Source organism: Ipomoea triloba, chromosome 15 (genome assembly GCF_003576645.1).
Source record: "Ipomoea triloba cultivar NCNSP0323 chromosome 15, ASM357664v1".
Lineage (NCBI taxonomy): Eukaryota > Viridiplantae > Streptophyta > Magnoliopsida > Solanales > Convolvulaceae > Ipomoea > Ipomoea triloba.
The window spans coordinates 5,243,165-5,267,241 of record NC_044930.1 but is presented as its reverse complement, the minus strand read 5'-3'; the positions used below and the strand labels follow the sequence as shown (position 1 = coordinate 5,267,241).

Genomic DNA, 24,077 nt, shown 5'->3' with positions numbered 1-24,077 from the left:
GATTGAATTGAATGCTTCAATTCCTTCATCAAAAGATGGTTTAATTTAATTTATATAAGAATAAGAATGGATAAATGATGATTCATCATCATAACCTCCTTAACAACATTGAGGCCAGGTAGGCTTGAGAAAGTTAGATGCATGAAAGTTACGTTGATGAATTGTTAATTAAGGAAAAGGACGTTTAACAGGGAAGAATGAAGTCTAATTAATTATACTTTTGTTTGTTTGCAAGTTATGGATAGACGTGTTTTGCAGCTGTGAGATAAATACACACACTTTTCCCTTCTTTCTCCTTCTTCTCCTCCTTTGTCTTTCTCCCATTATGTACTCTTATTCTCTCTATCTGCTATTTTTCCTGCTTGGGCATCAGAATTTCAATCATATAGCATCCTTCTACACCTCAACTTTTTGCATCAAATTACACATAATGGATCGGAGAAAAAATATATATATATATATTACTTTTTACAAGTTATTTGTAACAAAGTGGGATAAATGATATAATGTCAGTATATATAATAGTACCCAACCATATATTGCAAGATCGAGTCGACAGCTAGAAGACTAATCTTCCGTTCCAATGGTCAACCCACTAAGTGGTAGGGGACTGGCCAAATGGTTTGTTTCATTCACATGGGACGAGATGTTGAACCACCACGCCAACCATATTGGTTATTGCAAGATCGAGATTAAATGAGTAAATGTCACCCTGAACATAGTTCCACTAATTAACCAATCTAAAGATTAAAAAAAAAAAGTTAAGAGCTTTGTTTTGCTGGAGTCTAAGACAATGGTGATACTACAGGTATTAGTGTGTAAAAGCACAATGGGCGCAGTGCAGGACTCGTACCATACTCAGACTAATCCTCATTTGCATCGGGTCGGCCTAAGAGGAGGTTCAAACTCCTGACCTCTTTTAAGGGAGAAAAGTCTATGGCCACTCACCCCAATCAAGCTGTTTTTTTTTGTTATGATTTTAAGTGAGAATTCTTGAAATTGAGGTTACATGGAAGGGTAAATGTCAGCAGAAACATTTCCTAGGAGTAAGGCTAGCAGAATTATTTGTTTGCACTTCCAAAAATGCCCATGGAAATCTACATCTACAGTGACAGATTGTCTGTCCTCTTGGGCTTTTGATTGGGCAGCTGTTTCTCTCTCTCTCCCTCTCTCTCTCTAGATTTTATATACGGAGTTTAGAAGTTTTTCTTGAGGCACAGCCCCCACAAGAAACCATTCTAGCCAATAACAACTCAACACCTCTGATCTCTCTGTCCCTCTCCCTCAATTGCTTTCTGCCATTTCAGATCTCTCTCTCTCTCTCTCTCTCTCTCATAAGTACAGTATAAAGACCAAGCAAAGTAAAAGCTTTACTTCTTTATTAAGCTCAATCACTGCCCCTAATTCTGCTTCTCTTTAAATCTCCCACACTTTTACTCAGATCTCTCCCCCCTCTGCTGTCTGTTTTCTATAGGAGTCTTGCCCAGTGAGTTTGAACTCTGAAGAAGCCTTCAAGAGATCTGCTTTTTTTCTTCAACAGTTTCTTGAAAATTTTTTCCTTGGGGTTGGGAAAGTTGGGTGGTCTTTTCTGGATTCCTCACCTCATATTTATGTCAAAAGAAGTATTCATATTCCTATTCCTATCCTTTTTCCTTCAAATGCCTTAGCTTGTTGATTTATATTATTCTGGTCAGACCATTAACCATAGAAACCTCCCCTTTCATTATCCCCTCCCCACCCCCACTATTCATTTATGATTTATATACATAAACATCCCCAGAAGAGCTGTAATGAACAGTGAAGAATGAGCCAAGAAATGGGAATTCTCTCATCTGAAACATATCTCAGTGACTCCAACTGGCTGTTCGATGAGGCGAAGGCCTCGAAATGGACCGCGGAAGAGAACAAGAGGTTTGAGGATGCACTGGCCTTGTTTGATAAAGATACCCCAGATCGGTGGCACAATGTGGCAGCCATGATACCTGGAAAGACTGTGAATGATGTGATCAGGCAGTATAGGGAATTGGTGGCGGATGTTAGTGATATTGAGGCAGGGCTGATACCCATTCCTGGGTATGCAACTAGTCATTCTTTCACATTGGAGTGGGTGGATAGCCATTCCCATGGCGGATATGATGCTTACAGGCAGTTCTATGCTCCTCCTGGGAAGCGCAGCAATTCCAGCCGTTCTTCTGATCATGAAAGGAAAAAGGGTGTTCCCTGGACTGAGGAAGAACACAGGTGATCTCATATCATCATTTCAATAACATTACGTTGTGATCAAGAATTTATCACTATGTCAAAAGTTATAGCCACCAGCGAAGGGCGGCGCAATTTTATTTTCTTATACATGCATAACAGTTATAGCCCAAAAGGTCAGGTGTTGGCCCGACCCTTCGTGCATCTGTCTAACAATCCTCTAGTCATCTGATGCCCTGGACATGACCCTTCAACCTTTAATTTGCCTAACAATTTCTTTCTTAACCATTGGTGTTGAATTTGATGTTTCAGGCCTTTATCCAACAATTTTTTAGTCACTTGTGCTGGATTTGACCCTTCAAACCTTTACACAACAATCTCCTTAGTCCTTAGGCCTTCACCTAACAATTCCCTAATCACGTGGTGGTGCTGGACTTGGCTCTTAAGGCCTCTGCCCAACACATTAGATGGTCTGAATCTTGCAATAATAGTTCAGTGTTTTTTAATTTATTTTTTTTGTGGCAACTTTTCAGGCAATTTCTGCTGGGGCTGAAGAAGTATGGGAAAGGGGACTGGAGGAATATATCTCGAAATTTTGTGACTTCCAGAACTCCAACTCAAGTTGCCAGTCATGCCCAGAAATACTTTATCAGGCAGCTTTCAGGAGGGAAAGATAAAAGGAGATCAAGCATACACGATATCACAACAGTTAATCTGTCAGAAACCAAGTCTCCTTCCCCAGAAAACAATATTAACAGTTGTTCCTCAGATAAACCTGCGGCTCAAGTTATAACTACTCCTCCTCCTTTGTCGAATAATCATGGAGGAGTGAGCATTACATTCGATTCTCAATATGGCAGCTTGATAACTGCAACCGCTGCAACTTTCCAAGGGACATCATCGTACGGACTAAATCTGCATGAACATAATAATATGCAGTACAACAACAACAACATTAATCTGCATGGTCTGCAGTTTCAGATGCAACCAGAATGACTGCTTCATCATCATCAAATTAAACCGGGTGGAGGCCGGCCTAATTCGATCAGAGCTGAGGTATATATATATATAGATGTGTGATGTGTGTCACTGTCTGTAATAGTACATACAATTCAGTATAATGGCCTTATAATGTAATATGTTCATCCCAAATTGATGACAAGCAAACACAAGAGCTCCAACTGTTAAAAACTCAAATCTTTAAGTTCACTGATGAGAGAGAGAGAGAGAGGGTAGCATTTGGAGGAGGAGCTCAGCTTCAAGCTGTCATCCTCATTTTCACTGCTCCAAAGGGTGTTCATCAAGATTGATTAGCAGGAAGCCCATCACTGCATTTTTTTTTTCCTTTTTTTATCCCAGATTTTTGTTTGTTTGGTCCACAAATGGCCTTAAATGAACATGTTGTGATTATAAGCTGCACAGAGAGGCAGACACACTACAAAATAAAGCAAATTCTGCAGCTTCAAGAATCAAGATTCTCAGTGTTGGGAAAGTTTCATCAATTCCAGATTTCTTTCAGACTCAGAATTAAGCATATATAAGTTGGTTCTTGTTAATATTAACTATCCATGCCAAAATGTTAGCCATGAGCCTTAGTAGAATTGCCATAGAAGTTTAATAGAGTTAATAACAATTGGGTAACAATTGGGCCTTCGAATATAGTGACACCACCACGTTTAGTCCTAAACTTTCAATTTAACCACACTTAAATTTAACCAGTTGTGATGTTTCCACTAGTTTAAGTAAAAGCAAACTTAGGATTAGGACTAGTTAAAAATTGAAATTAAAGTTGAAGGGCCGTTAATTTGAAAGTTAAAAGATCATGGGTGTTTAAATTTGAAAGTTGAAGGACCACAAATTAAATAGTTAAATTGAAAGTTTAGGACTAAACGTCACATGCTATTATACCTCAAAGGTCCAATTATTTCAATTGTTATTATAACCACTACAACTACATATATTGGTATAAATCTCTGATCTGTATATGCATTGACTGAAGTTCTCTCTCCTCTCTGATCTTCTCTTCTGTTTGACTAGGATGCATTTATGATAAAAGTGGAGACGCCTAAACAGAACCCAGCATGGTGAAAGCCAGATCTGCAAAATGACAGTATGGGTATTTTAGTATTTATTTAATACCAAGCTCTTTTCTCTATACAAATGCATCAGTAGTTGGTAGTTCACTTTTTATACAAAAAAAAGTTAAAAATTTTTTTAAAAGAAAAAGAAGAAAGTTTTCAAGACCTAAAAGCCACTGAAATTGTAGTGTACCTATCTTCATGACATGTAAAAATATATAGCAAAAAGAAAAAAAAAATTCCCATATTAGAGATACCCAATTGGGGTAGTAATATTCCTGGTGCATGGGAGATGATTATATATGAGCTTGGTATTGTGTAAGAGTATATTAAAAAGCACAGTGGACACCTTCCTGATCAAGCAGAAGTGGGATTTAGATTCCAGTAATCTAGAGAGATGAGATAAAATAGTCAAGCTATGGGGTTATAGTCAAAGAATAGGTATCCAAGATTAGTGAAGATCCACTGAAAACACTTGGATACATTATCATGATCAAAGAATGAAGAATCATTATCACAACATGTTTCCATGAATCACTTTTGTCCAGCATCCATAGATATAAATATGTATATCGGGACAACCTTGACCAAATTGGTCAGACTGTTTATTCGGCAGGAGCAGCCTATTGACCTTCTTGGTTAGTTTGAGCAGATTAGTTATGGGCAACCTAGCCTGCTGTCTAGGAGTGGTCTTTTTGGTTTGAGCTAATCAATTATGGATAACCTAACCTACTGGTTACAGTCATAAGGTAGAATTTACCTAGTACACATTCTTGGGTAGTCGCTACCAGTTTCTCTCGCAATCCAAAATATATATATATATATCCAACTAAAGCAGCAGTGAGATCTTAATTGGATACTGAAATGAAATGATTTTAATCAACTTCCAATCATAAGGCCACACATGAAGAACTGAGAATGATTGTTGTGTTGCTAAGGATACTGTTACTTTTCACCAAAGAGCTCTTGGCTGCCATTAGCTAATTGGTGCATTTACCTTGAAGATTTGGAGTCATAAGTACCATGGAAATCATGGTCCCAAAAAACATAATGCTTTAGGTCCCAGCCCACAGTGCCCTGCAGAGCCCTAAGGACTTTTCCCAGTAAATAACAAAACTGCCCCACTCTTCCTTTTTGATGAAAAGAAGTACCTTTTTGCAAGTTGCACAGAAAGCACTTTGTCACTTTATTCTACTCTGATGCAGACCTCTTAATAAGAGTATATGAAGGCCATATTATTGTGTTTTATACTCATTTATTTAACAAGATTCTGAACCCTTTAATTTGCTTCAGAATGATATCAAAAACAGTGCACTATCTAGTAATGCACATCACCTAAAAGTGTTGCCCCGCGAGCTAGTTCAAGTGGTTCATCACCTGACCTAAAGTCACTATTCTAGTGGTAGGGTAGGGGTTTGACTCAACTTCCACCGACAAAACCTTAGCGCCAGGGCTCCCCAGGCTAGACTTTGGGTTATTATTGGGCTCTCTGAGTTGGCGAAAGTGTGGACTGACTGAGAGATTGTTTGGGTGACCTGTAATTTACATCCTCTAATGGGAAGGGGTTTTGGGAGCTTAGAATAAAGAAAATGAAAAATAAAGCTAAAAGGAGTCAAAGCATGTGCATATAGTTTATTTTGGAAAGAAATAAATATATTTTGTGTAGTTTAGGCCATAGAAATGAAAGAACTGGTTCAGTTCATTGGAAAGTAGAAAGAAGACAGAAAGTGGAGAATGTCAGATATATATATATTATCATATATAATCAGTCCAAGAACACATATAAATTGCACAATTAAGTCCAAACAAGAAGAAAAAATGAGGCAAAACAACAACATGCCAGAGTAATGATCCCACACAAGGTAAGAGCCCCATATATAATAAATGTGTGGCTGTGAGGTATTTTCCATCAAGAATGATTAAAGATTATATACGTAGCTGTCAGGAAATACCAAAAGCCGTACAATGTGCTGTGATTGGTAGATCTTAGCTGGAAATGCAAGGTTCCACTTGTCCTGTCTGCCTTCTGTTGGAACAACCTTTGAACAAAATCTGTAACCTGTTATCTGCAACACTCCTCACAAATCAAATACATACACACATATATTCCCAACTTGGTCATACGGTTAGCTTAATAATTATAAGGTTTCAAGTTTAACTCCCAACTAGCTATAAGTAACATAGACTGTTTACCTTTTTGTGATTCTTTACATGCTAGGTCACAAAGCAGGATTTACCATGTGCACATCTTTGGTCAATGACTGCTGGTTTCCCTCAAAATACATTAAAAAACTTAACTCTATCTTATTTTGTTGGGTGGAGGCCGGTGAAGGGCTGAAAGACCAAGTCCAGCACCCTGCCTCTTGAAAATGTGACAGAAGTCCAACCCAAGGTGGCTAGGGGATTGTTAGGCGGATGCTTGAAAGGCCAAGTCCAGCACCCTACATCTTGAAAATGTGACGGTATAACTGGAAATAAAGTTACACCTTCGCTCCAAGCTATAACTTTTGCCGTAGCATAATAATTGCTTGATTCTAACCATGGTATCAGAGTCAGGTTAGAGGCCAAGTCTAAGCACTTAAGTCCCTTCTAACATGTTCCATACACCATCACATGATACACTGAATTTTTTTTGCTGTAATGAATGCTTGGTTTGGAGTATGCTGGTAGTTGCAGGCATAAAAATGGTGCAGTAGGTAGCTTACGTCGTATGAAGTAACACCTCTTACCTAATTCTAGAAGCATTATGGTATGTACTATAAAACACAGCCTTTGCTGGTTAACTCTACCATGCAGACAGGGAACGAAAATCATTGTTGACACTGATTGAAATATTATGAAAATACCGACCACCAACAAAGCCCACAACAAAATTGATGGCAGATATATGGGTGGTATGTAAAAGTTGACAGAAAATTAAAAAAGATGCCTGTGTCGATGCTTTATGAGTCAAGAAAGGCACTTTCATATTGTGTTCCGTGTATATAAAAAAGCAAAAAACAGCAAAATCAACATATTTATGACTTCATGGTGACTTGAAAGCTAAAAGAAAAGGTTGCATCATGGAGCAAGAATTGGCAGGCAGACCAATTATATTTGATTATAAAGCACTACACAACCTTGGCATTGGGTATTCTGAGATCGATTATAGTAAGTTCAATTGAATGTCACTACGGTTTAAGCAGAAGAAAACGAAAACGTTTTAAATACTCCAAGTTGAGGGGTGCAGGTAGTAAGGACAAACAGAAGATGAAGGGGCAGGGACCAGCAGGGAATGCAGAATTCCATTGTCCTTTAGAATTAGTAGTAGTCCAAAATGCAAAGGATAAAGCTAAGGTCCACTAGATTCTTAGCCGCCACTAATAAATAAACTACATTAATGGAAATTTTGGTTAGATCAAATGATCAATCTACTCCATGGATAGATACTACATGTAACGGGGTCAATAGTATTAAAAAAAAAATGATAGAACATTACAAAGGCCTTGAATCATGTTTTTTGGATTGTGGAAGATTATCTTAATCCAAGGTTAAATTAGAAAAGTTTTCTAGTTCAAGCTATATAAATCACTGAAACCACAGAGGGAAGCATAACTCACAATGAGGGCATGTGCCCACTCTTTAGTAATTTGATAATAATATTAATAATAATAATTGATTGATTTCAATTAATATTTCGAGACCATGAATTTGTAGGTATGGAGGGGAGTTTTTTCAAAAAAGCTTAACAGATCGGACTTGAGGATGACTAGGAATCTAGAATGAGCCGAGTCAAAGGAGTGAAGTGGGTAGGGGCGGAGCTACAGTGGGGAAAGCTGCCCCCACTCACCCCATATATAGCCCATGTAAATATATGTGTATATAGTACGTGTTTTAGATATAACTATATAAAATCATATAAATGTAAGCAATAGATTAGTTGGATTAGTTGATAGATGCGTATGCTATGAAATGTCAGGGGTTTGAAAATTTATAATGTGTTATCTATTTGAATTATTTCGTCAAATTAATTATGTTTCATTTTTTGTTAGGAATATCTTTATAAAATTTTGATGTGTTTTATTTTCGTCTATATCCAATAATATTTATGACTATATTTCTTAACTATTTCTTCTTTTTTTTTAATTATCTCTTTTGTTTTAATGTTTCGCCTTATTGAAGGAAAAAAAAAATATGAACCTGCCCCTAAAAATGGGCCTTGTGAGATGGGTCGGAGCTGAGCGCGAGGGCATGCATGCCTTTTCAACAATTTAATAATTATTGATGGGTATAGATATTTGGAGACAGTAAGCTAGTAGAGTTGTAGGTGTACGGATTGAATTGGTTCATAAAAGCTCGATAGGCTTGAAGATAGCAAGGATGAGTCAAGTTGAAGGAGTGAAGGAGGCCTCGTGGAGATGGGCCAGGACTCCCGAGATACAAGAGCTCATTAGTTGGATGAACTGATATACGCAAATTTTACTATGGACTGTGGTGAATAATGGATTGTAGTTTATGCATCAAAACAGCGCTTTTTTGATTAATAAAAAGAAACAACTCAATTTCTTTTTTATTACTATTGATTCTATTACAACATGCCAACACCCACATTGAAGATTGAACCTGTGACCTCTCAGGTGGTAGAGCCACAACTATGTCGCTTGACCACTGTAGTTTCCTTTCAACACAACTACAATATCATTTCAATATAACTACAGGACAATATATACTCAAAATGTGAAACTGTTATTCAGTTTCATTTTATATACACTGTAGTATCCTTTTAACACAACTACAGTTTCATTTTGATATACCTACAGTTTTATTTGATAATATAAAAACAAATGTGAGATAGTATTTCTCAAAACTGTAATTTTATTTACGGAGCTTCGTTAAGACTTGACGACAACGATTTCTTTACTTAATGAAATGACAGCGTTTTTGAAACCATTGTAGACCATAGTCCACCATGCATTGTGGGCCATGGTCCACCGTATAATGACCGTATGATATGATTCAAGTTTAATATGAGATAGTGTTGTATATATAAATAGAAATTTTGTCTTTGTGACATAACATACATATAATACTCTTTATTGTGGTCCATCATTAATTTTATCATTTTGATAACTGTCAATGGAATTGTTCCGTGCTGGTCCCTGCATTAAAGAATTCGAAGCCATTGTCCTAAACAAACAATTAATTAAGCAGAATAGCCCTTAAAAATATTTAACTCCGCATATCTTCTAAAGAACAAAGCTGCCTACAAGTAAAGCAATGATTAAGTTAGTTTAACTCACTGGCATGACATTGATATAATATATCATTAATAAAAATTTAACATATACAAAAATGAGTTATAAAAATCCGTTATGTATGGATTATATAATATATGTTTAACTGTTCTAATACTCCAACACAATTTTATTCAAACAATCAAATTCCATACGTTCCATCAGCTTCAACATTTGAAATATACAAAATTAGCTAAGCACATCTTTTCAATTATATTTGAGTATAAGAATCACATAAAAACTGTCTATTTGTCTTCGTAAATTGAATTCTTTTGCCTTGCATACTGGCGTTGTTATTATCTTGATATTTAAAAAATATATGTTAGAAATTGCTTCCAGTTTTCAAATATGTGACTACAAATAACTACTAATTATTATTCAATTGAAGAAGTTTGATTAATGTATTGGTTAAATTGGGGGCCTAATTTCAAAGCAGGTTGTTAAACAAATAAATTCTTATTTTGTGATATTGTGTTTTTATTGGTGCCATAAATAGTTGTTGAGTAGAATCTCTTCATTGTGTAATATGTTTTTCTAAGGCAATGCAATAGTTCATAAGAAGTGGTTGTCAATTGTCCATGCTAATTATTTGTGTGATGATATTTTTTTTTTGGTAAATTCACCGCCTCCGTTTAACGGTCCGGGTCCACCCGCGTTCATTTTCTCAAAATTTTTTCAACAAAAAGAGCTTACTTGTCACTTGAGCTACTCCATTGAGTTTTTGTGTAATGATAATAGTGATATGGAAGTTAATTATTATGACCATATATGAACACTTTATTATATTTATGTATGTTTGCTTACTTTCAAAATATAAACTTTTTTTTTATTCCAAATTTATATATATATATATATATATATATATATATATATATATAGTTTTAATCCATCCCACTTTCTTCGGAAAATTCTATGTGGACTAATGTCCAAAAAGACGTCGTTTTGATGTTTAAAAAAAAATCTTGCTCCGCGTATATGTTAGAATAATGAATATTTTGGGATGAGATAATGTATTTTATGAGTTAGAAAAATGTACTTTATGTGTTAGAATAATGTACTTTATATGTGTTAGAATAATGAAATTTATGGGATAAGATAATGTATTTTACGAGTTAAAATAATTTACTTTATGTGTTAGAATAATGTATTTTATGAGTTAAAATAATTTATAATGTACTTTATGTGTTAGAATAATAAAATTTATGGGGTAAAATAATATATTTAATGATTTAGAATAATATATACTTTATGTCTTTATGTGCTAGAATAATGTGTTTTATGAGTTAGAATAATGTAATTTATGTGTTTTTGGATCGTTGTTCACACAATAACAATTGACTTTCTTCACTTTTGCAGCTTATGATCTCGAATTTTATACCTTGCCATACTTTGGGCCTAAATTTTTTCTATTTTTCACTTTTATCCCATCCCTTTAACTTTTCGCATTGTCCCACTTTTGAACCAACCATCTAACATTTGCGCCTCAATCCTCTTAACTCTACTTCTCAACTCAATTCCCACTCCTAACTTTGTTTTCTTCCCATCTAGGCCCAAAAATTTTGCAAGTTATAATTACTCTCTAGACCCATTAACTCTTGGAACACCACTTTTTGGCCCAACAAACTTTGGGTTGAGGCCTCATTCCTCCATCATGCATTTACAACAAAAATAATATCCACAAACTCATGTACTGGCCATTAACCTAAATACAGTTCATATAAAATGTTCATTTTTAGCACTCAAAAATCATTAAACGACCTCAACACTTCATATATGTGTGGTTTTCGGGTTATTACACAGCAAGGTTTACCAGCCTCTTTACAAAACACCAAGATTCTCAAAACTATATTCCAATCAAATGAGTTTACAATAGCTAATTTGGAGTATAATTTACATCAATACAATGCAATGCAATCAATAGTAAGACCACAACTGATTGTGATGTGCTTGCAAGAAAAACATCCGAATGGCATTATTGGGTTTCAGGTGCCTGGAAAAAAACACTTAAATAGCCATTGGAATGGCCTAAGCAAAAGAGCTCTCTTTTTTCTCCAGAACCAGATTGCAGAGCTGTAATGTTCATTGCGAATCCTTATCGTCGCTGCCCTCCAGTCATACTTCTCCATCTCCTCGCGTGCAGCTTTTCCCATTGTTTCTCGCAATTCAGGGCTCCACAGAAGAAGCTCCAGTTTATTCAAACAGTCATCAAGATCCCCGGGATTGTACAAGTACCCGATCTTGCCTTGCTGTTCTTCTGGAATAATTTCCGGGATCCCCCCTGCACGAGCAGCCACCACGGGGAGTCCAGACGACATGGCCTCTAAAACAACGAGTCCAAGCGTCTCGGACTCTGAAGGCATGACAAAAACATCTCCACTGGCGTATGCCTGAGAAAGATCTTCCCCGAGTAGCATACCAGTAAACACTGCAGGCATGCCAGAGAACATCTTCTCCAGCTCCTCTCTACAACGATTAAATGGAAAAAAAGTAATCACTTTGCAAATCGACAGATACTGGAAATCCTAACAATTGTCTAATGGACTCAACTATCAACAAAAATAACCGCAATTTGGCCTTTTTGCTGCAAGAAATTACTGTCCTAAGAAACTTTGTTCAGTAATAATCAGAGTTTCTGCAATGATGCAACTCACCTGTATGGTCCATCCCCGATAAAAGCAATCCGAGCATCTGGAAGCCTATCCATAACCCTGTTTTTAGGAATCAAAAATGTCAATGTTGCAGTTGAGCTACAGCCTGAAAATGAAGATTTAAACTCCAAATATAGATAACAGACATTATAGTATTAGGTTTGTGCTCCTCAGTGACCAATACCTAAACTAAAAGTTTGTAATTTCACCAGGTGTTTAAGGTTATAATTAAAACCAATGAATTGGCATATTATCCTCAGAAGAAACAGAATAATCTACTATTAGGAAGAAGGCAATGACGGCACAAGCAATTATTAACGCTTAGCTAAAATAGCATAGTACCTTCTAAGGAAATCCAAATTCTTCTCAACCCCAAGTCGTCCAACATGGATTATCAATGGCTTGTCAGGTTCCCCATTGCTAATTATGAGAAACAAAACGAAAATGAAAAAGTAAATATTTCAACTGTCATACTAAAAGCAACTAATGCATGAAGAAAATTCGATACAGAAAACAGCAATACATACCTAAGTCTCAATCTCATTTCATGTGAGCAATGTCGGGGATGGAAGCTCTCGGAATCAACCCCTTTGTCCCATAAACGGATTCTGTTAGCTGCAAAGGAAGATAGAAATTTCAACAGAAAAACATTGTAAGAAGATCATGATAGTCAATACAGTTCCATTTAAGTTCTTAGCTCTCACCTTCTGTTACCTTGTGAGCTTCCAGATCTTTTGCAATAGCAGCAGATGGCACAAGTGTAAGATCAGCTGCCCTGTGAAGAAATTCTGGCAGAGAATAAATAAACATTCAATTATTATCAAAGAAATGAAGGTGTCAAATCCAAAGTGAAGATTACAGGATATTAGATGTTCACATACTTATAATTAACCACATAGGTTGGACCAGCCAACTAAAGGTGTATCTTGGAATGTATCTGCAGAGAAAGGACTAATCAATGTCACGTATGGAAGCTACTAAAATTCTTCCGTGTGAAAATATAATTAGAACGAAGGAAAGGTTGACATACACTGGAACGTGTGTGTGATAAGACATGACAATGGGGATGCACGAGAGTTTCGCAATAATGAGAGCACCAAATACCTACAAGCCAATGGAAAATGTCATAATACAAAAAGGATAACATCTTGAAAAGAATACGAAAACACCCTAATAAGCAAATCGCATTCAAAAACAGTATTAGATAAGGAGCAAAGGAAAACTCACCATGATACCAGGGGAAGTGGAATGTATAATGTCAGGCTTAAATTTGACAACTTCAGAGATTATTCTAGGGCTGAGAGCGAGTGAAAGAGGCACGTTTCGGTACAAGGGACAGGGGAAGCTGGATATAAATAAAAACCTATTAGAAGATTATAATATGTTGAGAAGTCAATAGTTTATAATATAACAGCTGAAACATGGGTACATAAATATTCAGTAAACAAGCATATGAATCAAGCACTTAACACCTCTGTGATCCTACTAGTCTTGCTCCATAGAATTCTTCAGGCAACCCTGCATGTGTTGTCACAACCATTACCTGCATCAGATATTCAACAAGCCTGCTCAATTCACATTTTCTTGTCTAAGAAATTAGAATTGAATTCCTAATCAAGAAACCACTTATCCGTTTAGCAGGAAGTAGAATCACGAAATAGGCTATCACTTATAAGAAATAGCAGTACAATGAGAGATGGAGTGTACCTCATCTCCCATTTCGCGTAGATATTTGATGAAATTCTGGAATCGATTCTTATAACCCGATACATAACTGCACATTTTTCCCAAGAAAATATGTGGTTAGTTTAATCAACATATGCCTAAGTGTTCTTCTCAGTTCTCAGAAGTTTGTTCTCAACATCAGAACCAGCATACAAGCCTTCACATTATTTATCATTTTCTTAGCACAATGAGATGAAGCAAACACAGTTCAATAGCACCTACATTTGTTAAGTTTATGCAATGGCACAAGAATAAGTTATGACTTATGAGACTATCTATAATACTTTTTAGTTAAAATATATGTTTAATAGAATTATGTGAGACAGTCTAACACAATACTTAATCTTGGCACAAATACTCATATAGTTCCAAAACTATGCCATTGCATTAAATCAAAACCTTCCCTCATCCAAGAGAAGAATACCAGATTAACTGGAAGATGACAAATTTACTACACTTGATGTTGCACATGTAAAGTAAATGTAGTTATATGAAGGGGAGAAACATGTTTTGTTAAAGGACACATCCAAGAAAACTCCAGCTAAATCACAACCACTCATTAATTTTTTTTTTATCTTTTGTTTTAAAGTCAAATGGATCATAAAATAATCCATGGTTCAAAAACTGCATAATTTACATCATCATCAAAGTCAGCTCACAAAACAAATTTTTAAAAAATAAAATCCGCAGAAATAAGACTCACGAGAAAGGAGAAGGCTCAATAAAGAGAGCAATACGCCTAGGCCCTGAACTCATATCAGCTTCAAGCAAAGGAGGAGGGCTTTCCTCCTGTTCATCTCTATGCTCTGTAATGGTCATCTTGCCCTCAACAAAGGGTCTCTCTTTCTTTCTTTCTACCTCCCCTTTACGCTTCTCCCACTTTAAAGACTCATTCTTTACGCTTAAAAAGCCCGACCACTCTTGTTCTTTAAGCAGAAAAGCAAGAAACTTGGAGAAAACTTGAGGGTACACATGAAGAAGAAAAGCAGGTGGAGAAGGTAGATGGAGAGGTAAAACTGTATCAGCTCGTTTGGTCGTAAATGTCAAGCAAATTTCTCTTCCTGTTTAGTGGGAAGAAATTAAAATTTTACTTTCACCTCATTTTAAACGTAAACAAATTTATTGGTATTTTAATTTGACAGTTTATAGGAAAAAAAGAAAAATGAAAAAAAAAGGAGATATTGAGACAAAATTTTCATTACCTTTTCTAATCTAAAGTTGATATTTCATTTATCTGCCATAATACATATGGACATTTTAATCTTAATATTTTTATTATATTTTAATTTTCATTGATATGCAACACTGAAAATCTAAGTAATTCTATTCTTACAAATCAAATACTAAAATTTAAATTCTCATTTTATTTTCATATTATTATTTCACATAAAATTATAATTTTCTCCTTTTAAATTCTCTTCTTCCAATCAAGCACGCCATAAAACAGAAGATGGAAGACATGATCGTAGGATTGTAAATAAATAATGTGAAACGAATGCCTTGGAACATGGAAAGCCATAGTTATCTTGTCTGGTCAATCTTAAAGAATCGATACAAAGTTATTTGATTAGAATTAATTAAATAGTAGCTAATGCCAAAGATCTTGTGGTCTAGTGGCATCCGGTGTCCCAGTTTACAGTCCTACATGGATGATGGGAGTGGGTTCGAGTTTTAGTGCTTTTGTGCTTCAGTAGGCAATACTAAGTTGTAATACTCTAAAAAAAAATAAATTCAGTAGATTGAGAGTACTCTTTTTGAAAAATAAATTCAGTAGATTGAGAGTACTCTAAAAAAAATAAATTCAGTAGATTCATTCCACTGGAGCATGGCAAGAGATGGGAGTGCGTGCAAAGTTGGAAGAGAATCTGAGCGTCCATTGAACAATGAAAATGATTACTACATTTTTATCCACTACTACCATCTCAGCTTCTTTCACACTTCTAACACCTGTCCAAATCATGGTTTTGGAACACTAATTAAGCATATACTTGTTTCCTTGCCATCACATCATTGACCAATATTATTGATGCTATAACTTTTAAGATTACATTTAAAATGATTAATTAATTACCAATGTCAATGCTGAAATTAATTAAGCTTCTTCAATCTCATTGTTCTAACAAATTATTATCTTTTCGTGATTGAAACAATGAAAGTTTTAATTATTTTAATTGTTCTCTTATATGCACTTTTAATGTACAATGATCTTTAAGTTTGAAGAAATTGATAATTGCTACGGAGTATTTGATAATCACAGGGTCTTGTTTGAGTGCCACCAATCACATCAACTTAAAATTACAAATAATTCAATATTTAAAGAGTCAAAACATTACATTCTTGCTTTAGAATTTGAGATTTGATTTTTAAATCAATTAAAATATATTATCCACATCATTACAATGTCACAAATTTTCAACCAATGGTAAATGTGTATAGAAACATCTGATAATGTAGCTGTCTGACAAAGTGACAATACTGTCTGTTCCACTGGTGTTGGGCCATATGGGCAAGAAAAATATTACTCCGTATGTATTTCCAATTTTACTTATAATTTTTATTCGAAAAAATGGTCAAATAGGACTATAAACTTTATACCACAAGTCAGTTAGATATATAAACTTTAAAAAGGTACAATTAAGCCTTCAAATATGTTATTTTTGGTCAAATAAGTCAAGTTTATCGGTAATCAATAGGTTACCTGTCAAAAATTACCGAAAAATGTCACAAACGATGAAAGGAAACTTCAGGCGACCGACGTCCACGCCGGTCGCCGGATACAAATGACCTGCAATAACATGTCATGTATCTATTTTTGGGCTTTATTGTCTCAATTTGACATGTTTGAGGGCTTAATTGCGCATTTTAAAGTTGAGTGCATAATTTACTTTTGGTGTAAAGTTTAGGGGTCTATTTGACCATTTTCCCTTTTTATTCCTTATTCTCAAATCTTTTATGTAAATAATTTTTTTCTCAAAGTCACAAAATGAAAATATTCTATCCCTATTTATCACATGAAGTAGTATAATTAATGAAGTAAAATTTGAGAGTATGCATGGCAAAACTCTATGAGCAATGGACAATAGAATTATAGAAACCCCAAACTTTCTCCGGGCTTCAAGCAAAGATATTTGAATGAAAAAGGAGTAACTTTTTCTTCTAAATTCACTTTCAATAACTTCTTGATGTGATAGTAAAAGAATTTATATTATTAAGAAAAAATTACTATTTTGGTCCCTCAAATGTTTCTCAACTATTAACGTAGTTCCTAATTTTCAATTTCAACTAATTTGATCATCACATTGTTTAAGACAATATTATGCAAGAGTTAAACTTATTATAGCAATACGCGAAAAATCATGTTCAATATTAAAATATTGATAAATTTAAAAATAAATTCAAATTATATTTCACAATTTCTAAAGTGATAAATTTTAATTATCATATTTGAATAATATAGAGAAATAAAAAAGTTATATATATTTTAATAATAATGTACACAACTTTCACAAAATTTAAATCATCTTTTTTCAAGTTCATAGATTAATTTAGAATTTTTTTCAAGTTTAGTGGCTCAATTATTATTTTCGAATAGTTCGATGGCTATTTGTACATTTTCTTAAAATATTATTACACGTTGCACGTGGCAATCCGTGTCAGCAGACTTGCTAAAAATGTTAATTGCAATTTTTTTCTGAATTCATGGACTAATTTTGAGCTTTTTAAAGTTCAATGGTTTAATTGATATTTTCTAAATAGTTTGATATCATATTTGTGATTTTGGTTCAAATGCGGCCGTGCTCTTCCGTGCGGCCTTGCGGTCACACACCACTCAATGTTATGAAATACACCACTCAATGTTAAGAAACACCCACAATGTTAAGAAACACAGCACAATGCATATTTGTGTGGTGTGTTTCTTAACATTGAGTGGTGTGAACCGCACGGCCGCACCTGATCATGACTCTCAAATTTGTACCTGTTCTTTTATTTTATTACGAGAAAAATTCATAATTAAACAAATAGATTGTTTATATTGAGAGTCAAATTTAAAATCTTGTGGTTATCAAATCAATAACCTGATAGCTTGACTGAAATTACCTTTTAGTAGCCATTGTTTTACATATTTTAATTTTTAAAATTTAATTTAATTAATTAATTTATTTATTTTGTCTCTTACGAAATACGGAGTATCTTTTATCCAAATGTTATCAGAAATCCAAAACCGAAAAGAAGAGAAGCAATGAGGATCATGGTGGTGCAGCAAGGGCTTCTGCCGAGGAGGAGTCTTTGCCGTCATGCTGCTTCTTCATCTTCCTTTTCCATCCCCAAAACCCACACTGCAAAACCCAATTTGGTCACCATCTCTGCAACACTCGCCCCTCTAAGCGATAGGCAGCTCAAGAATGAGCAGGGAATGGCTGTGGAAAGAAATTCCAAAAAATCTACCGAATGGGTACCAGTAGAAATCAAAGTACTAATTTTTAGTTTCCTTATGTGACCATTTTCCTATAATTGCATTGCCAGTTGTGTGTGTGTGTTCTTTTGCTGAACTGGGGGGAAAAAAATCTGTCAGTTGTTTGTTTTAATGCTGCCATATTTAAGACTTATTATAGTTTAATTCTTGAATGGGATATAATCTTGGGACATATTTAGATTTATTACATTTATGCTGCTTTGTGTGCCTTTTAGAGTAGAAAACTAATGTGAGTGAACTGAAATAAAGAGTACAAGGAATGCCATTGTTTGATCTTTTCATGAGTCACACAAATGTAACTCACTGGAATTAACATTTGGCATTTGGTTAGGCAGATTTTATATATTTCGATTGAAGCATGAATAGAGTTCTTCATATTGAATTCTGCATGTTTTAGGACATTACAAACTGTCAAGAACTAAGGTTCACTGTGCTGGCAATCATGCCTTATATGCTTAGCTTTTGAATTGTCAAGGTCTTTCTTCTTAGGAACAAGTGTCAAATAGGTTAATGAACTTATCGCTTTTGTGCAATTGGGTCACTGAACTTGCAATCAAACCATTAAACAAGCAAAATATGTGCAATTGGGACATTTTTATGATTTCTTTTAATGCAATTGAAGTTGAAAACATTTCAATCTTTCATCCCAACTAGTATGACGGAGGAAATGACTGTTCTTAGTGCATACCATGTAAGTAATGTGATTGAATTCTACTGGAAAATTTTGGAAAAATGTCTCAATTGCACATATTTTACTTGTTTAATGGTTTAATTGCACACTTTAAAGTTCAATGACCCAATTGTAGATAAGTGAGAAACTTTTTCCTTCTTATGCACTTCTTGTTTTGCTTATATTGTTCGAGTTTTGGATCGTGTCTAATCAATTTGCAATTTTGGCTACTTAAGGTGGACCTTATTCTCCTGTTTAGTCACCCTTGACAAAGTGGTTCTATGCACATTTGCCTATATTTTGTTTTATATAGCCCCATTAATTCTTTTCAACGAGGATCATGATTTATGTATGTGATGTATCATATTTGGTCTGATTCGTTGAAGCTTTATTCAAGGATCATTAGATAGTTAACAAGAGATCAAATCATTTCAACTGAAATTTTAGATTTAGCAACTATTATTATAAGTCTAAATGTTCTTCCCATTTCAATTCTAATTTATTACTCTTAACATGTACTTAGCTTATTCAGTAGTCTAAAATCTGAAGATTGAAATTCCGCAGAGAAGTAGAAGTGTAAAAATTGTCATCCAATTCCTTTATTTGCTTGGATTCCAAATATAAAATATTGTTGAATAATAATAGTGAACAATTAATCTGTTCCTGATCAAATTTTTTATGTGGCACAATATTTCCATTTATGTTAGGCCCAACAAAACTTCTTGTTAATGCATTGATGATAGTTACACCTCTAGAAGCACTAGTGGAAACATGTGAAGTAGATAAATCTGATTTTATCATGCCCTTATTCACAAGGATTTCAAATATTCTTGAACAATAATAGTGTACAAGCTGTTGCTCATCAAATCATTTACGTGGCAGAAAATATTTCCATTTATGTTACGCCCAGCAACACTGATTGTTGCTAATGCATTGATGATAGTTACACCTCTAGAAGCGCTGGCGGAAACATGTGAAGTAGAAAAATCTGATTTTAGCATGCCCTTGCTGCTCTTTGTATCTCTAATCGGGGCCGCAGTTGGAGGTAAGGATGAAAGGTGCTTCAAAAATAGTCTTTTTCTTTTTCTTTATGTCAGTATGCTAGCTTTCTGGGATTATTTTTTTGGGACAAATAACAAATTGTTATAGATTGCTGTGAATTAATTTAATTAGTTGTCCCACCTAACGAAATGCTGTGCCAGAACTATTATGTGAAAGAACTCATAAGTTTTTCTTCTTTTGGGGCAGACGGGCGGGGATTTCCTTTAATTCTTATACTTTTGTGTTTGCAGGGTTACTTGCACGCCAGAGGAAAGGAGAACTGAAGCGGTTGAATGAACAACTGCTTCAGATCAATGCGGCATTAAAAAGGCAAGCTAAAATCGAATCTTATGCACCAAGCTTGAGTTACGCTCCAGCTGGTGCAAGAATACCAGAAAGCGAAGTGATTGTTGATCCAAGGAAAGAGCAGCTACTATCTTGTCTTAGAAGCGGAAAGAGTTTCTTGAGAAACCAAGGCCCAAAGCAAGCATTTTCGGAGTTTAAGAAAGCCCTTGATCTTGCCAAAGATCTTAAAGATTCAATAGAGGAGAAGAAGGCTGCAAGGGGTTTAGGTGTGCAATATCTCATACACATATACTCCCTACTATTTTACTTAAGAATGACAAACTCTCTGAACATTTTGACGAACCTTGTCTTCTTAGGTGCATCACTGCAAAGGCAGGGAAAGTATCGGGAAGCCATCAAATACCATTCTATGGTTCTCGACATTTCAGAACGGGAGAAAGAGGACTCTGGGAATACCGAAGCTTATGGAGCAATAGCTGACTGCTACACCGAGCTTGGTGATCTGGAGCGAGCTGCAAAGTACTATGATCAATATATTTCGAGGTTACAGTCAGATTGAGCAGTTTTCTTCTCTTTTTCCTCTTGGTAGTATAATGTTAATTTGTTAGTAGTCACAGTTAGTTGGCTGGAATTCTAAATTCCCCCAGAAAACTAATCTTTGTTTTCTATGGTCTGCTTTTTGTTTGCCTCCCACACTTGTCTGAGTTAGTGTCTGAGTTAATTAATGATGTTTGCCAAAGTCTAAAAGAAAACTCTTTTTCTTTGTTTATTGTCATTATCCAAATCAAAAGCTTATTAATGGTTTGTGGGTGGTGGCTCTAATTGTATTCCTTGTTTGGTTGAAACCCTGGATTAGGGGACTTTAAGCTTGGGATAAGAATTGAATTGGTTTCAGGATACTTGACTAAAAGTAGCTCACAAAATTGCCTTCTTTACATTTATGATTTACACACTTACAAGGCAATTGCTGTAACATGAATCAAGGTTCATATTTCATTGTAAACCCTAGTCCAAAAATCATATATCTGCCGTTGTTTTTGTACTTGTAAACAAATTAAAGGCAAATAATCAAGTAACTACAATCATTATCTCCTTCACCTCAACCATTCAACTCCCTAGTCCAACCACAACTTATTGGTCCTCTTTATAAACACTATGTCCCTCTTTAGGACTTCCTATAATACAAATATTATTGTTGTTGTTGTTTACATAGTATAATATTGAGTAATAATATAGGGTATTTATTATTGCATATCACGAGTAAAAATTGTTAATTAGACAAAATGTCAAGATAAATCTTGTCTCTTAAAAAAAGACTCAAATTGAAAACATATATTACCTCCGTTCCAAAATGGTTGTCTGGTTCGTTTAACGAGGTTTGACTGAAGTAATTTTTAATCCAATTTTTTATAATATTAAGTTTAGCATTAAATTATAAAATTTATATATTTAGAAACTACACTAAAAGTACTATTAAACACAAAAAATTAAATTTAAAAATAATAAAAAATTACGAAAGAAAATAAGTAAAAAATAAAGAATTGGTTTGACCAATGAATAATAAATATGACAAGTAAAATGGGACAGAGGGAGGATAATATTCTTATCCCACTATTCAAAAGATGTGTCAAATCAATATTGGAATATTGATCGACCCCCTCTTATATAAGTCCCGTGACATTAAATTTCCATTAATATCAAATGTTGAAACTGAAATGAAAATTTTCAGTAGATAAAACCAAATTTGAGATCAATCAGAAATCTGAATAAAAAAGTACCTTTTTTTTTTTTGTTGTTGTCATCAGTTCACAATACCTACGAAGATTGACTGCAAATAGTTGAATAAAGAATTCCCTTTTCTTTTATTCAATATTTGAATCATATTTTTCTTTAATATTATACCAACATCATATTTATCAGGAACCACGTCAGCACAACATTTCTTTGTTGCATTCAAAATCTATGGTAGGAAATCCAATATCAAACTTTAAACCATGTGTTACATATCACTTGGTCTTTCTCCGTGTAATGCGATTCTTTTTCATGCATTTTTCTCCGTGTAACGTGATTCTTTTTAATGCATATTCTATTCCCGAGATTTTTAATAATTCAAAATTGTCTGCTACATACTTCACTTCTTTACAACCGAGATCTCTAATAATTCAAAATTGATAGTTACTTCTTCACAAGGAAACATTTTAGTCAAGTGGTGCATGCTTTAAAAAAATCATTAATAGATTCTACTTTAAATTATAATTCAAAATGACTATGTATTTACGAGTCAATTTTTCAACAACCGTATCATGTTAGCTTGCTAAAAAAAATAAAAGGAAAAAGCAAAATTTTTCTCAAAGAAAGGAGGAAGATGCAAAATTGAGAATCCATGGATCGGATAAGATTTGAGAATATATGATTGTTTCTCAAGTGAGAAAGAGGAAAATACTGTTCTAAAGAAGAAAAAAATTTTTAACTTTAATGTATGATGATTTGTATTTATATGAAAATCAATTTGGTTATTATTACCCATAATGAAGATGGAAATGATGCATGTATGTTAATGTATGTGTTATGTGTATGGTTTAATATAAGAGAGCAATAATTTGTAAAATGTGTTTATAATAATAGGTTTACACTTCAAGCTAAAGAGATAAGGACATGCATATCATGTTATAAAATTTACGCATTAGAATAGAAAGTCTTACATATTAATTTAATTTAATAATAAAATGGATAAAAAACATACTTATGCGTGAATTAAAATAAAATAAAATAAAAACAAAAAGTTGATTAGCTGTTTAGAAATTTAGAAAATATATAATAATTTGTAAGAATTAATCTCATTTTTGATTCCTTGACCAAGGTGATTCTTTTTTATTATTTGCTATTCTTGACTAGTATTTCGACAACTCTTGGTCTTTCTGAATCGACAAAATTAAATTAAAAAAAAAAAAAGTTCTCGTATGAAGAACGGTGAAATTTGGTGGAATTGACAACATTTCGAACTGAACTTCATCAATTTGAAAGAAAAAATTGAGAAATAAAAAATGATATGATAAAAAAATATCTCAAATACCATATCATGGCCTTGTCATAAATACAAAACATATATACATAGAGATGAATGAAAAGGGGAGAGTCCAAAGAAATGTGATATGAGAATAGAATGAAAATTGAAAAGGGGAGAGGGTTAGGGCAAGAGAGGGAACATTTTCTCTAAAGCAAAAGCTGATGAAGAGAAGAGAATCATCATTTCTTGTCTCTTTATTCACCATAGTCTTCTACTCTTTCTACCATCTTCATCAATTCACTTTTTTCCCATTCCTCACACACCCTGCCCCCACTACCCCACCCCCCACCCCCTTTTTCCTTTTTGACCAAAACCCTATTTTTGTTTTCTTTCTTGATTTTTGCAACACAATTTCCTGCCTGTTGTTCTTCATACTCAGCTTGTCCTCTATCCTCAGATTTTTTCTTCAGACATCATTCTTGATTCCAAGACCATGTATATGTGTGTGTTTTCAAATTTCAACAAAAAAAAAAAAAATCACATTTTTAAAAAATGAATAATTTGAATTGATTAATGATGTGAAAATGATATTTCTTCAACTTTTGAAGAAAAATAGGGCAATGGATATTCTCTTTTTTTAATGCAACCTTATGATT

General features: G+C 34.3%; 3 protein-coding genes across 4 annotated transcripts; 2 read left to right on the top strand and 1 right to left on the bottom strand.

The window, feature by feature from the left end:
• The first annotated feature begins 1,228 nt into the window (after positions 1-1,228).
• LOC116006382 (transcription factor DIVARICATA-like) lies at positions 1,229-3,592 on the top strand. The gene is made up of 2 exons (XM_031246734.1): positions 1,229-2,241; positions 2,733-3,592. The coding sequence occupies exons 1-2, from the start codon at positions 1,805-1,807 to the stop codon at positions 3,193-3,195; spliced, it is 900 nt and encodes a 299-aa protein (XP_031102594.1). The 5' UTR covers positions 1,229-1,804; the 3' UTR covers positions 3,196-3,592.
• Positions 3,593-11,299: 7,707 nt separating this feature from the next.
• LOC116006142 (sulfoquinovosyl transferase SQD2-like) lies at positions 11,300-14,977 on the bottom strand. The gene is made up of 11 exons (XM_031246422.1): positions 14,627-14,977; positions 13,906-13,972; positions 13,671-13,741; positions 13,426-13,543; positions 13,229-13,302; positions 13,080-13,135; positions 12,903-12,986; positions 12,726-12,813; positions 12,541-12,618; positions 12,202-12,258; positions 11,300-12,013 (listed from the first exon to the last, which is right to left on the bottom strand). The coding sequence occupies exons 1-11, from the start codon at positions 14,740-14,742 to the stop codon at positions 11,533-11,535; spliced, it is 1,290 nt and encodes a 429-aa protein (XP_031102282.1). The 5' UTR covers positions 14,743-14,977; the 3' UTR covers positions 11,300-11,532.
• A 3,156-nt stretch (positions 14,978-18,133) lies between these two features.
• On the top strand, positions 18,134-21,218 carry LOC116006065 (protein FLUORESCENT IN BLUE LIGHT, chloroplastic-like). Of its 2 annotated transcripts, none has more exons than XM_031246326.1 (4): positions 18,134-18,376; positions 19,950-20,112; positions 20,360-20,680; positions 20,771-21,218. In XM_031246326.1, the coding sequence occupies exons 1-4, from the start codon at positions 18,164-18,166 to the stop codon at positions 20,971-20,973; spliced, it is 900 nt and encodes a 299-aa protein (XP_031102186.1). In that variant the 5' UTR covers positions 18,134-18,163; the 3' UTR covers positions 20,974-21,218. The 2 variants fall into 2 exon arrangements, with proteins under 2 accessions (XP_031102186.1, XP_031102184.1); XM_031246324.1 differs by having other exon boundaries at positions 18,134-18,394.
• The last annotated feature ends 2,859 nt before the right edge of the window (positions 21,219-24,077 follow it).